Source organism: Lithobates pipiens, unplaced genomic scaffold, assembly GCF_037356315.1.
Source record: "Lithobates pipiens isolate NorthernLeopardFrog02 unplaced genomic scaffold, aLitPip1_a1.2 Scaffold_3, whole genome shotgun sequence".
Lineage (NCBI taxonomy): Eukaryota > Metazoa > Chordata > Amphibia > Anura > Ranidae > Lithobates > Lithobates pipiens.
The window spans coordinates 270,805,969-270,820,126 of record NW_027507790.1 but is presented as its reverse complement, the minus strand read 5'-3'; the positions used below and the strand labels follow the sequence as shown (position 1 = coordinate 270,820,126).

At 39.6% G+C, this 14,158-nt stretch overlaps 1 protein-coding gene across 1 annotated transcript in view; it reads right to left on the bottom strand.

Moving 5' to 3' along the window:
- Positions 1–13,635, bottom strand: part of LOC143941268 (vomeronasal type-2 receptor 26-like) — a 76,705-nt gene extending 63,070 nt beyond the window's left edge. The window contains exon 1 of the mRNA XM_077463304.1: positions 13,340–13,635. Within this exon, the coding sequence (XP_077319430.1) occupies positions 13,340–13,557 (218 nt within the window). The 5' untranslated portion in view covers positions 13,558–13,635. The remainder of the gene's footprint in view (positions 1–13,339) is intronic.
- Positions 13,636–14,158: the final 523 nt, after the last annotated feature.

The window sequence follows — 14,158 nt, the reverse complement described above, 5'->3', positions numbered from 1 at the left end:
CTATTTAGGTTGTTCCCGGGGTGTGCTCGGTGCTGTCCAGTCTGCAGCTCCCCGTGTTCTAGTACCTCGTTTGAAGCTCCTGATTTCCTGACTACCCTGCTTGACCTTTGGATTGTCCTGTTTGCTGCCTGCCCTTGACCTCAGCCTGTCTGTGACCTTGAACCTGCCTGCTCCACTGTACCGCGCTGCCCGCCTGTTGCCAACCTTGCCTGTGACCCGGACTTTGAACTTGCCTGATCCCTTGTACTGCACCGCCTGTCTGTTGACTACTGTGCCTGTGACTGGACTTGCCTCACCAGCTCTTGCTCTGCAACCGCTGCCAGTGTCCAGCTGCCTGGACACCACCGACCCATATGCATCAAGCCTTTTGGGACTCTTCTCCTGCAACAACCTGACAGCGTCTCATACCAATCTGTGCTCCCGTGCCTCCTGTCCATACTACCGGGGGCCGCGAAAGAGACATGTAAGGGAAGCTTTCCCTTGCTATCTCGGGCTCATCAGTCAGGTACGTGAAGTCTGACAGATATGTCACTCAAACACCATGAGGGAGCACAGCCGAAGGCAGGTTTTTCTTTGTTTTCCAAATAACGTTATGGAGATAATTATGGCGGAGCAGTGTGACAGGATTCAGATTGTCTGTGATGTGTTGCTGGTCTTGTCCGCTAAGTTATACACCTGCAGTCAGGGCATCAATCAGAAATTGGGGAGTCCCTTACATAGCTTTGGCCTCGGCCCCCCCAGGCCTGACCAGCAAAATTCCCCAGGGCTCACCCACTGGCTGTCCTTCCAAATTCCCATACCTGTACACATTCAGCCCCCTCACACCTGAATGCACTAAGCCCCCTTCATACCTGTACACACTCTGCCTCCCCACACCTCTATGCACTAAGACTTCCTCATACCTGTGCTCACTCAGCTCCTTCTTTACACCTGTTCACACTCAGTCCTCATACCTCATACCTGTATGCACTAAGCCAGTGATGGCGAACCTTGGCACCCCAGATGTTTTGGAACTACATTTCCCATGATGCTCATGCACTCTGCAGTGTAGCTGAGCATCATGGGAAATGTAGTTCCAAAACATCTGGGGTGCCAAGGTTCGCCATCACTAAGCCCTCCTCACACCTGTATGCTCTCTGCCCACACGCACCTGTACACATTCAGCTCCCCTCATACATGTAGACACTCAGCCCCCTCACACCTGTACACACTTAGGCCACGTACACACGGGCGGATTGTCTGCCCAACTAAGTTCGTCAGACAATCCGACAGACAGTCCGTCCAAATTTTGAATGAACGGACTTGACCACACAAGATGAACAGACAGTCCGCTGAAAACTTGCGCGATGACGTGTACAGCACGTACGACGGGACTAGAAAAACGACGTCCAATACACTGCAATGCAACCTTCGGCCGTGTAAATCCTTTCTGAGCATGCTCCATACTTAGTCCGTCCAACTTGCCTACACACGAGCGGACTGTCCGCTGAAACTAAGTTTGGACGGACAAAACCAAGTTTGGACGGACAAAATTACGGAAATTCCGAAAGACAAAGTCCGTCAGACTGTCCGCTGAAAAAGTCCGCTGAAGCCCACACACGAGCGGATTGTCCGCTGAAACGCGGTTCAGCGGACTAAGTTGGGCAGACAATCCGCCCGTGTGTACGCGGCCTTAGCCCCCCTCTCAAACCTGTAGACACTCAGCTCCCCTCACACCTGTAGACAATGTGTTCTCCCCACACCTGTAGACACTCAGCTGCCCCCTCTCCCACCTGTAGACTCAGCTCCCCCAAGCCTGTACACACTCAGCTGACCCCTCATACCTGTACACACTCAGCCCCCCACACACCTATACACACTCAGCTGCCCCCTCACATCTGTACACACTCAGCTGCCCCCTCACACCTGTACACACTCAGCTTCCCCCTCACACCTGTACACACTCAGCTTCCCCCTCATACCCATACACACTCAGCTACCCCCTCACACCTGTACACACTCAGCTTCTCCCTCACACCTGTACATACTCAGCTGCCCCCTCACACCTGTACACACTCAGATGCCCCCTCACACAGTACACACTCAGCTACCCCTTAGACCTGTACACTCAGCTTCCCCCTCACACCTGTACACACTCAGCTGCCCCTTCACACCTGTACACACTCAGCTGCCCCCTCACACCTGTGCACACTCAGCCCCCCTTACACCTGTACACATTCAGCTGCCCCCTCACACCTGTAAACACTCAGCCCCCTTACATCTATACACACTCAGCCCCCCTTATACCTGTATACATTCACCCCCCCTTATACCTGTGCACACTCAGCTGGCCCCTCACACCTGTACACACTCAGCTTCCCCCCACACATGTACACACTCAGCTGCCCCCCCCCACACCTGTACACACTCAGCTCCCCCCCACACCTGTACACACTCAGCTGCCCCCCCACACACCTGTACACACTCAGCCCCCCTCTCAGTTGTATATCTGTCAGGCTAGGGCTGGCCCAAGACATTGTGCTGCCTGGGTCCAATAATGAAATGCTGATAAATAAAACTAAAATTACATTTATCAGGAATTTTGCACTAAACACATAAGTGGGAACCTAGGTTAAGGGTTAATGTAGTATATAGATGGTTAGTGTAGTATACAGACAGGCTAAGTTATATACAGAGAGGCTAGGGTGTATAGAGAGGCTAGGGTATATACAGACAGGCTAGGGTATATACAGACAGGCTAGTGTAGTATACAGACAGGCTAGGGTATATACAGAAAGGCTAGTGTATATACAGACAGGCTAGTGTATATACAGACATGCTAGTGTATACAGAAAGGCTAGTGTATATACAGACAGGCTAGTGTATATATAGACAGGCTAGGATATATACAGAAAAGCTAGTGTAGTATACAGACAGGCTATGGGTATACAGAGAGGCTAGAGGGTACACAGAGAGGCTAGGGTATATACATAGAGGCTAGTGTATACATGCAGGCTAGTGTATACAGACAGGCTAGTGTATATATGTTTGATTCTTGTTTTTATGATAATAATATTGATATTCGATAACTCATATTGATGAGAAAAGTTCAAGAAAGTTTGTTTAGTTCTTGTGTAAAAACTCAAAAATGTATTTAATAAATAAAAATAGCAAAATATTACAAGAACAATAGTAAAGTATAGAATGTCATTAACAATGTATTATATTGTTAAGATGAAGATTCTATCAAATGTGTGTGTGTGTGTAGATGTGAAGCTGTGTTCAATATCTCGTGGAGAGTGTCTGCGGCTATCCTCATGGTGTAAGTGTGCCCCAAAACTCTCTGTTACTAGCTTTTTATGCCTAAATTCAGCCCCCACTTTCTCTTATAAAGGCTGGCTTAAAAGTTCGTAATTGACTTGTAGTCCTACAGAAAATTGCAAGCTTTCCTTTCAACTCACACAAGGGTGGGAGTTGACATTCCTGAGGTGTGGGCCAAGAGGAGCTTTATGTAAAACCATTTAATGTATACAATATAAGTTTCCTTTAACTTCTAAATCAAATACTTCATATATCAGTATCTATAATTACATTCATTTAAAATGCAATGTTCTTATTAATATCCTAATCAAGAAAAATTGTAATATAAAGGATCTCTTAACTAACACATTGAACTTTTACATCTTAAAATATGTGAATCCTTCCTTCTCAAGAAATGCTCATGAGCTTATAATAGCATATATATTGTCACAAACATAAAAGTCTATATAAATTCACATTTTCCATAACTAAAACACACATATATATATATATATATATATATATATATATATATATATATATATATATGCAAAATTAAATTATTATGTAAGGTAAGATCTAATCCATTCCTTCATTTGTTAATATTCGTTAATAATGAATATTAGATTCTAACATTTCCCTCTCAAAATGATTGATTAAGCAATCTTAATCATTTTCTTATCTAAATCCATTTATACTTAAAATGCATCACATTCGTATCCAAACATAACTTTAGATCTTAAGATGATTGATTTGAATATATTTTCAATTTTGATTCTATATAGGAAAAATGAAATTATTTCTTTTTTTTCACCCTTATTATGTTCTTTTTCTTTTACCAATTAATCAATCCCCTTAATTTCATAATTCATAAAGCTAACATATTACAATGTAAAAGTTAGTCCTAACTTTTCTATATGACTTTAGCAAACAATTACTGTTATCTTAATTAGCACCAGATGTTCCTTCTAACTAGAATGGCTCTATTGTAAGGATGTTTAACCCTTTCAACTCTGAAAATACACTATATGTGATTGTAAAAATTGATGTGTAAAAAATATCTCATAAACATATCACATCACAAAAATGTATATATATAAAAATTGCAATATAGCTGGTGGATTAGGTATGTCAGTATCAGTAGTCAAAAAGTCAAAAGTCAATTGTTTTTAGAAGTCTCTCTTTTATTAGAGATTTGGAGGTTTTTTTCCTATTATTCTTCTTCTTGCACTCTGTAAAGCTGGAAAAATGTTATTGAACATTAAACCAACAACAATAATTATAACAAATGAATCCCATGTTTCAAATCTTCTCCCAGAACTTATGATATTAATCTTCAAGGTTTTTTTTTTATCTGGAAGGTCTAGAAATATAAAATGTCTCTTCTTTTTGTGACTTACAAGTCAGATCCAACTTAGAACTGACTTACTTCATGTAACACGCGTTCCCTCTCTTGGCGGGAAATTACGTCATCAAGAAATAGAGTTGTCTTGCACGTGCGCAAACTTCTTACCAGTGCTGATAATTCCATGATTCCAAGTTCATTCAATGAGGCAGAAAGTTAATTTGCTGTTTCTATTACGCTTGGAAGCTTGACTGAATAGTCAATGTTTGTGCTTGTATTCCCTCTCAGCCAGCGGAAGGAGAAATATTTAAAAAATGTTTGATATTCGGACAAAATTAAGCTGGCAAAGGCTCACCACTGTTATATTCTCGTTTTTACGATAATAATATTGATATTCGATAATTCATATTGATGAGAAAAGTTCCAAGAAAGTCTGTTCAGTTCTTCTGTAAAGACTCAAAAATTTATTTAATAATAAAATAGCAAAATATTACAAGAAGAATATCAAAGCATAGAATGTCATTAATAATGTATTATATTCTTAAGATGACTATTGAATCAGATGTGTGTGTGCATTTAGATTAGGGATGAGCCCGATTATTTGAGTCAAACATAAGTTCGACTCAAACATCAATTGTTTGCCTGTTCGCCGAATATTTGGGGTGTTCTCGGCAAATTCGAAAGCTGCGGAACACCCTTTAAAAGTCCATGGGAGAAATCAAAAGTGCTCATTTTAAAGGCTTATATGCATGGTATTGTCATAAAGTGTTTGGGGACCTGGATCCTATCCCAGGGGACATGTATCAATGCAAAAAAAGTTTTAAAAACTGCCCTTTTTCTCTGGAGCAGTGATTTTAATAATGTTTAAAGTGAAACAATTAAAGTCAAATATTCCTTTAAATTTCATACCTAGGGGGTGTTTATAGTATGCCTGTAATGTGGTGCATGTTTCCCATGTTTAGAACAGTCTGAGAGCAAAATGACATTTCTAAAGGAAAAAAAGTAATTTAAAAGTTCTCATGGCTATAATGAATTGTCAGTCCCGGCAATACACATAAAAGTAATTGAAAAAAACGGCATGGGATTCTCCCACAGTATATTACCAGGGCCTTCAGGTCTGGTATGGATATTAAGCACCAAAATAAAAATAAATGGCGTGGGTGTCCCCCTCAAAATCAATACCAGGCCCTTAAGGTGACGTCATTGTGTGGGCCTGCCCTCAGTTATAAAAGAACTGTCACCTGAGAGGCCAGTCATTATAGCGGGTGCCTCCTATGGAGGCAGATCGGTGGCGGCGTGCAGCTTTTTTTTCTTTTTCAGTCCATCGGAGCGAGAGAAGAAGATGAATGGACTTCGCGGGACACTGTTATTTTTTAATAAAGTACTTGTCCCAAGGCATGTATTGTCATTTTTACCATTTTCACACCATTTTTGTGAAATTGTAGGGGTACATTTGTACCCCGTTATCCTTTCACATAGGGGGAGGCTGGGATCTGGGGCTCCCCTTGTTAAAGGGGGCTTCAAGATTCCCATAAGCCCCCCGCCGGCAGACCCCCACAACCACCGGGCAAGGGTTAAAGGGATGAGGCCCTTGTCCCCATCAACATGGGAAAAAGGGCTTTGGGGGGCCGCTACCCCAAAGCATCCTCCCCATGTTGAGGGCATGTGGCCTGGTACAGTTCAGCAGGGGGCGCTCTCTCATCCCCCCTCTTTTCTTGTGGCCTGCCAGGTTGCATTCTCAGATAAGGGTCTGGTATGGATTTTTGGGGGACCCCAAGCCATTTTTTTTTAAATTTTGGTGCTGGGTTCACCTTGAAACCCATACCAGACCCTTTGGTATGGATTTTGAGGGCGACACCATGCCATTTTTTTTTGACACGGGGTTCCCCTTAATATCCATACCTGATCTGAAGGGCCTGGTAATGGACTGTGGAGGAATCCCAAGGCTGTTTTTTTCAATTACTTTTATGTGTATTGCCGGGACCAACAATTCATTATAGCCGCGAGTACTTTTAAATGACTTTTTTCCTTTAGAAATATAATTTTGCTCTTGGACTGTTCTAAACACAGGAAGCATGCACTACTTCACAGTCATACTATAGACACCCCCCAGGTATGAAATTTAAAGGAATATTTTACTTTTGTTGTTTCACTTTAAGCATTATTAAAATCACTGCTCCTGAAAAACAGGCATTTTTAAAACTTTTTTTACATTGATACATGTCCCTTGGGGCAGGACCCTGGTCCCCAAACACTTTTTATGACGATACCTTGCATATAAGCCTTTAAAATGAGCACTTTTGATTTCTCCCATAGACAATTCATTATATCCTCAAGTACATTTAAATTACTTTTTTTCCTTTAGAAATATCATTTTGCTCTCGGACTGTTCTAAACATGGGAAACATGCGCCACTTTACAGGCATACTATAAACACCCCCCAGGTATGAAATTTAAAGGAATATTTCACTTTTATTGCTTCACTTTAAGCATTATTAAAATCACTGCTCCCGAAAAACTTCCATGTTTAAACTATTTTTTGGATTGATACATGTTCTCGGGGGCAGGACCCAGGTCCCCAAACAATTTTTATGACAATAACTTGCTTATAAGCCTTTAAAATTAGCACTTTTAATTATTGATGTTCACGTCCCATAGACTTTAACAGTGTTCGCGTGTTTCGGAAAAATTTTGGCCTCGTTTGTTCTGCTACGAACTGAACCGGGGGGTGTTCGGCTCATCCCTAGTGTAGATGTGAAGCTGTATTCAAGGTCTCGTGGAGAGTGTCTTTAGCTGTCCTCGTGGTATGAGTGTGTCCCAAAACTCTCTATTACTTATAAAAACTGGCCTAAGAGCTAAAATTTACTTGAAATATTGTAATAAAAAGGACTTATCTCTTAACTAACATATTGAACCTTTATATCTTATGTGAAGTAAGTATGTGAAATAAGTATGTGGATCCTTCCTTCTCACAGATGGAGGAAGGTGAAGAAGGGAAACCAACTAATTATTGCCATATGTGAGGTGAGCTCTCCCAAGAAATGCTTATGAGCTCATAACAGCATACATAATTTCATAAGTATAATATATATATACATATATATATATATATACAATTCAATTATTATGTAAGATTTAATCCATTCATTCATTTGTTGAAATTTGTTAATAATGAATACTAGATTTGAACAATATACAGACAGGCTAGGGCATATACAGGCAGGCAGGTGTAGTATACAAAGAGGCTAGGGGTATACAGAGAGGCTAGTGTGTATACAGAGAGGCTATGGTATATACACAGAGTCTAGGGTGTATACGGAGAGGCTAGTGTTCATACAGAGAGGCTAGGGTGTATACAGAGAGGCTAGTGTATATACAGAGAGGCTAGGGTGTATACAGAGAGGCTATGGTATATACAGAAAGGCTATGGTATGTACAGAGAGGCTAGTAGGTAAACAGAGAGGCTCGGGTGTATACAGAGAGGCTAGTGTATGTATAGAGAGGCTAGGGAGTATACAGAGTGGCTAGGGTGTATACAGAAAGGCTAGGGTGTATACGGAGAGGCTAGGGTATATACACAGAGAGGCTAGGGTATATACAGAGAGGCCAGAGTATATACAGAGAAGCTAGGGTGCATACAAAGAGGCTAGGGTGTATATAGAGAGGCTGGGGTATATACCGAGAGGCTAGGGTGTATACAGAGAGGCTAGGGTATATACAGAGAGGCTATGGTATATACACAGAGGCTAGGGTGTATACAGAGAGGCTAGTGTGTATGCAGAGAGGGTAGGGTGTATTAGGAGAGGCTAGGATGTATACAGAGAAGCTAATGTATATACAGAGAGGCTAGCATGTATACAGAGAGGCTAGAGTGTATACTGAGAGGCTAGGGTATATACAGAGAGACTAGTGTTTATACAGAGAGACTATGGTGTATACAGAGAGGCTAGTGTATATACAGAGAGGCTATGGTGTATACAGAGAGGCTATGGTATATACAGAGAGGCTAGTATGTAACCAGAGAGGCTAGGGTGTATACAGAGAGGCTAGTTGTATACAGAGAGGTTATGATGTATACAGAGAAGCTAGGGTATATACAGAGAGGCTAGTGTATACAGTATACAGAGAGTCTAGGGGTATACAGAAAGGCTAGGGTGTATACAGAGAGGCTAGGGTATATACACAGAGATGCTAATGTATGTACATTGGTATGCCACTGGGATGAGTACTGTCTGTATAACTTAGGCAAAACCCAGCTGAATTTACAAATATCTTACTTTACAAATACTTTAAAATATCCACAGCATGTGATGTCAGCCCTGCCTATTTCATTTCTGATGGTTTGAACCTCATCCCCACCTCTTCATCTCTGTAACCTCTCTTTGTGCAATGCCAGGGTGCACAGGATTTTATCAGCTCACAAGATTTTTTGCAGGATCAACAGGTATTTCTTGCACTTGTAACAAAAACAGATATAGCAGAAAACTTTCAATGGTATATTTAGTAGACCAAAAAGGAGCACATAAGAGAAGTTGATTGTTAGTGTTAACCTCCCTGGTGGTATTCCCGAGTCTGGCTCGGGGTGGAATTTCAGTACCATTAGCGGTAACCCCGAGCCATCACAGGATACAGGGAAAGTTACTTACCTTGTCCCCTGGATCCTGCGATGTCTCCCCGCTGTGTGCGTGAGCTGTGTCCTCGCTCGAGTCACACAGTGCCGAGTTCCGCCGAGCTCCGTTCCCTGCAAGCGTTGCGACGCATGGGGATGGAGAACGGTGCCAAATGAAAAAAAGTAAAAACCCAGTACACATACAGTACACTGTAATCTTACAGATTGCAATACTGTATAAAAAAAAATTAAACATCCCCTTTGTCCCTAGTGGTCTGCCCAGTGTCCTGCATGCACTTTTATATTATAAATACTGTTTTTTCTGCCTGGAATTTGGAGATTGTCCATAGAAACCAAAAAGTGTCCCTTTATGTCAAAAGTGGTTTTAGACCAGCTAGAAAACAGCGATAATTAATTAGAATCACTTGTAGAATTGAGCGATTTGTGGGGAAATTCGTCATCAAACACATAATCTAATGACAGTGACAATTCTGCAATTGAGCAAATTTCAGCGTTTTTGATTTGATTACATTATTGAATCATTTTTATTATTATTTGTTATAATAATTTATAGTTATTTATTATATTATAATTTATGATTTCGTGTTTCAAACTTTCTCATACCTGGGATGTCTACTAGACTCTGGTTTGGACAGATTTAAGTGAGCTATTCCTAAGAATTGCAGGCCTACAATATAAAACGCCAAATTTCCATGCAAAATAATTGTACCGCTTTCAGCACCTAAAATCAGAAGTAATCATACCGCCAGGGAGGTTAACAAATGTCACCTCAAAATATTCAAAACAGCCAAAAAAAATTATATACCACAATTATCTCCTTCCCACACTATAGTAAACAATTCTGTGCAACATTTATTATACAGGATATTTAAAATCCACGGTACATAATATAAAAACGCTCCCCTTGTACAGGACATTCCTCTAAACATCCAACCAGCAAACTTGCCATCCATTGACCTTCCAGGTTTCGTGTATGTACTGTATATCCCAATTATATGTCCTTTATAAGGAATTTAGTGTGCACTTGAGTCAAAAAAAATATCTCTCGCTTAAAAATGAGTATAGTAGCTCAGTATAGTGCCTGACAGGTATACCTATGGTGTCTGCCAAATAGTGTCCCCAAAATCAGATGCAGTCCATTCACCATTCAGGGGACAAATATTTTCTGTCCCAGAAAAATGGGGGATTGCACGGGAATATACACATATGAAACCTGGAGAGTTATTTTATACCAAGTTCAATTGCTGACTGGATGTTTGGGGGGAATGTCCCTGTATGAGAGCCATTTTTAAAATATGTACTATGGTTTTTAAATGTCATGTACAATAAATATCTTAAAAAAATATATAATTTTGTAAGAAGAAATTTTCTGTATAGAACAGTATAGTGAAGAGTACTGGTCTAAAAGGCTGTTGCGTCTATACTGTAGGTCAGGTACAGTATGTCGAATATTGTGTTTCTTTCATAAAAATAAAGTTTGAAAGACTTTTGAATAGTAATGGTCTTCAGTCACAACAAGCTGTGCTATGTAGCAAGGGTTTACAAATACTTCAACCCTCTCAGTTCCCGTACTTCTATACCCTTTGTGGACCAGACCAACTTTTACATTTTCACCATGGATGTGTTTATTTGGCTTTGAACTTTTTTCTTCTTAAGTTTTTCATTACTTAAGATATTAAAATAATATATATTGTTTTTTTGGGAGAAGAACTAGGCTTTCTCTTGGCAAGCGTGTTTTGCATTAGATACAAATATGTGTAAAATGCATTTTTTTCCGTTTTGAAGACTTATTTAAAAAAAAAAAAAGTTGTTTAGTTGTTTTACTATAACAAAATATATATAAATATATATATATATATATATATATATATATATATATATATATATATATATATATATATATATTTAAACATATACACATATATACATATACATTTTGTTCCACAATTTTACCATTTAAAATTACACTTAAATCATGTTCCTAGAACAAAGCATGGCAAAACTACTTTTTTTTTGTTTTGTTTTTTACTTTCTGCTTTTTTTGCTATATGACATGAAAAAAGTAACAAAAAAAAAGCCTAAATGCAATTTAAAACTAAATTAAGGGTGAAGGAAAAAAACAGTAGACAAATAATAGACTGATTTGGGTTAACTAAGGGGTTATTAAGAGGTTAAATAGCAATACAGTTTATTGAAAATAATTAACATGTATGTTTTCTTTAAGTGATATCATATGCATATTGAATATCATGCCTTTGATCTACATTTGAATCAAATAGTAAATACAATTAAACAATGTATTGATTAATTGTATGCAATCAATGAACAGCTGCATTTTGACGGCCACTTGTGCTGTGTAATACAAAACACTTACCGGCTGTCATTGTGATACAGTAATTGCTGATAATCTTATAAAAGTCATAGAAATGTATTGATAGTATAGCTTTCTTAAAACACATCTAGAAAAACAATCATATTCTATAAAATTGATATTAATGTTATACGTTATAAAACATGTTACAAGCAATCATAAGAGAAAAGGTCCCATTACAGGTACAGGTTCATGCATGAACTAGCTGTCCCCATCACTATGCCTTGAAGCCACCAAATGTAAATCACATGTTAGGATAAATTACAGAAGTTGCAGGATGAATGAGATATATTAACATCCTGCATCTAATTCATTCAAAAAATCACAACAACTTCCAGTCCCTTTGCATGAGGTAAAACGGAACAGCAAAACATGTCAGCATGAATTTTGAAAATTTCAGAATTGTTTAAAAACAATCTAATATACTTGTTGATACGGTCAATGACTGTACATTGTATAGTAAATGTACCAATATATTCATATGATTTAATATGAATGTTTGACATGTGGTGTGATATTCTGATGAATATAACTCAGTGGTAGCAGCATTTTTTAGTCCATGTCAGCCAGAACTGTGTTTTAGGCATTGTCGGCCCACTTTTATTAAACAAAGTTAAAGTCCAACAAAAAGTATTTGCCCACAGAGGGGTTTTTCAATAAATAAATAAGACCAAGCCACCTGGCTTCCTTTCTTCATCAGTGCTTAAGCCGTAAAACTTGACCTTTGGCCAAGTACGTGATAAGGGGAGAGAGGAAGGAAAGTCTGCCGGCTGTCTATCTCCCCCTGCAGGCTGGAGGGAGCAGAAAGCCTAATCCTCTCTCCAGCAAGTGTCAGCAGCTGCTCCTTGGTGACAGAAGTGAAATCACGACCACTGCTATCAGTGAGGAGCGGCTCCAGGACTGCGCCTGACTGGCCCACTGAGCCATCGGCCCACCGGAAAACTCCCTGTAGTCCCGATGGCCAGTACATGCTTGCCTGGCTTTCCTAGCTCTTTCAGCTCTCCGGGCTCTCTCAGCCTTTTTAGTTGCAGCTCCCTGCTGTACTGGCCTATGCTCTGGGACCTTTAGGTACCCTCAGTTCTCTGGACTTACTTAGCCGTCTTAACTCTCTCTTTCCTCCAGACTCACTTAGCTGCCTCTATCAGTCCTCTGGACAAGGAAATTTGTTTCTCCAACATGGAGTAGTGTCTCATGAGCAGGCACTAGTGTCACTTGTCTCCTAACGGGAGCCCTGAACAATTCCCAAGCCTGTCATTATAAGGACTGTATGCAGCTATACGCTCACCCAGCTGGTCTTTGGCAAAACCTTGACACTGGGCTGGAGACTTCTTTCCCCCTAAGCTCTTAGAAGTCACCAAACTCTGGAACCGAATTCAGGAATGCCAAAACCCAGGGAGAGGATTTTTACACAATGGCAGGGCCTCGCACTGTCACAATATGTTTTGTTTTAACAAATTTCTGCTATCAATAAATTTCTATGACTTTTATGAGATGACTTGCATAGCTTGGAGTACTAGAAAAAGTTGCTTATTTGTATACAAATTTAATACGTTTTTAAGGTAAGGCTCTTATACATGGGCCATCTGAGCTCATTCGGCATACCTGCAGTAATTCCTCCACCCAGACAGCCCAGGCTCACAGTACAGGCTGAACGGAAACTCAAACAGCCCAAGTGCAAGAGTCATTATGTACTGAATTGTTCAATGAAACATACTTATAAAGAATTTCTTTAGGCTTGGAAAAATAATCTAGTTTTGATTTTACAGAGAGCACTCCACCAATGATGACATCTCCATCCCGGAAATATTGGAATTCATCAAATGTGTCAGTAAACTTGAGCGTACAGGCTGGATTGTGTGTCTTTGACCTCCTGGTTGTCATACATTGGAGAATAAGACAGAATAGAATGATGATAGGATGAGAAGAAACCATAGCTATGATCACTGGGTTTTTGTCATACACACAACTGCAGTGTGTGTATCTGTGTGACAATACAATGATCTGACTCCTCTCCCCTCTCTTTATACTATTCAGTGTCATTGTTCTCCGTATAATGCCATCATCTTCCTTCTACTTTAAGATTTTTGTACAAGTAGTTTATTTGTAAGTGATTGAATATACTTTTCAATTTTATAAAAATATACACTTCTTTTTAAGTTAATTCAACAATTATGAAGCTACACATTTTCTTTGAAAGAAATCCCAATATACAAGGAACAACAATAATGGTCTCCAAAAATGCACATGTAAGCTACAACGTGATTATTCCATGTATAAGAAATAAATGTGAATGACTCATAAGGTTGTTTTATTATCTTATAGCCCATTATAGCTTATTTTTATTTTTATTTAATAATTTGTTTGCTATTTTTTATTTTTTAGGCAAAAAAGAGAAAACTTGCAAAATAGGCAACGGCGGAGCATAATCATCCAATATAAAGACAAAATGTTATCCACATGCAGCATATAGTATAGAACCAAAAACCCAGCGTAAGAATATCAGCACCGTTTTAATTAAATGACCATACAATAC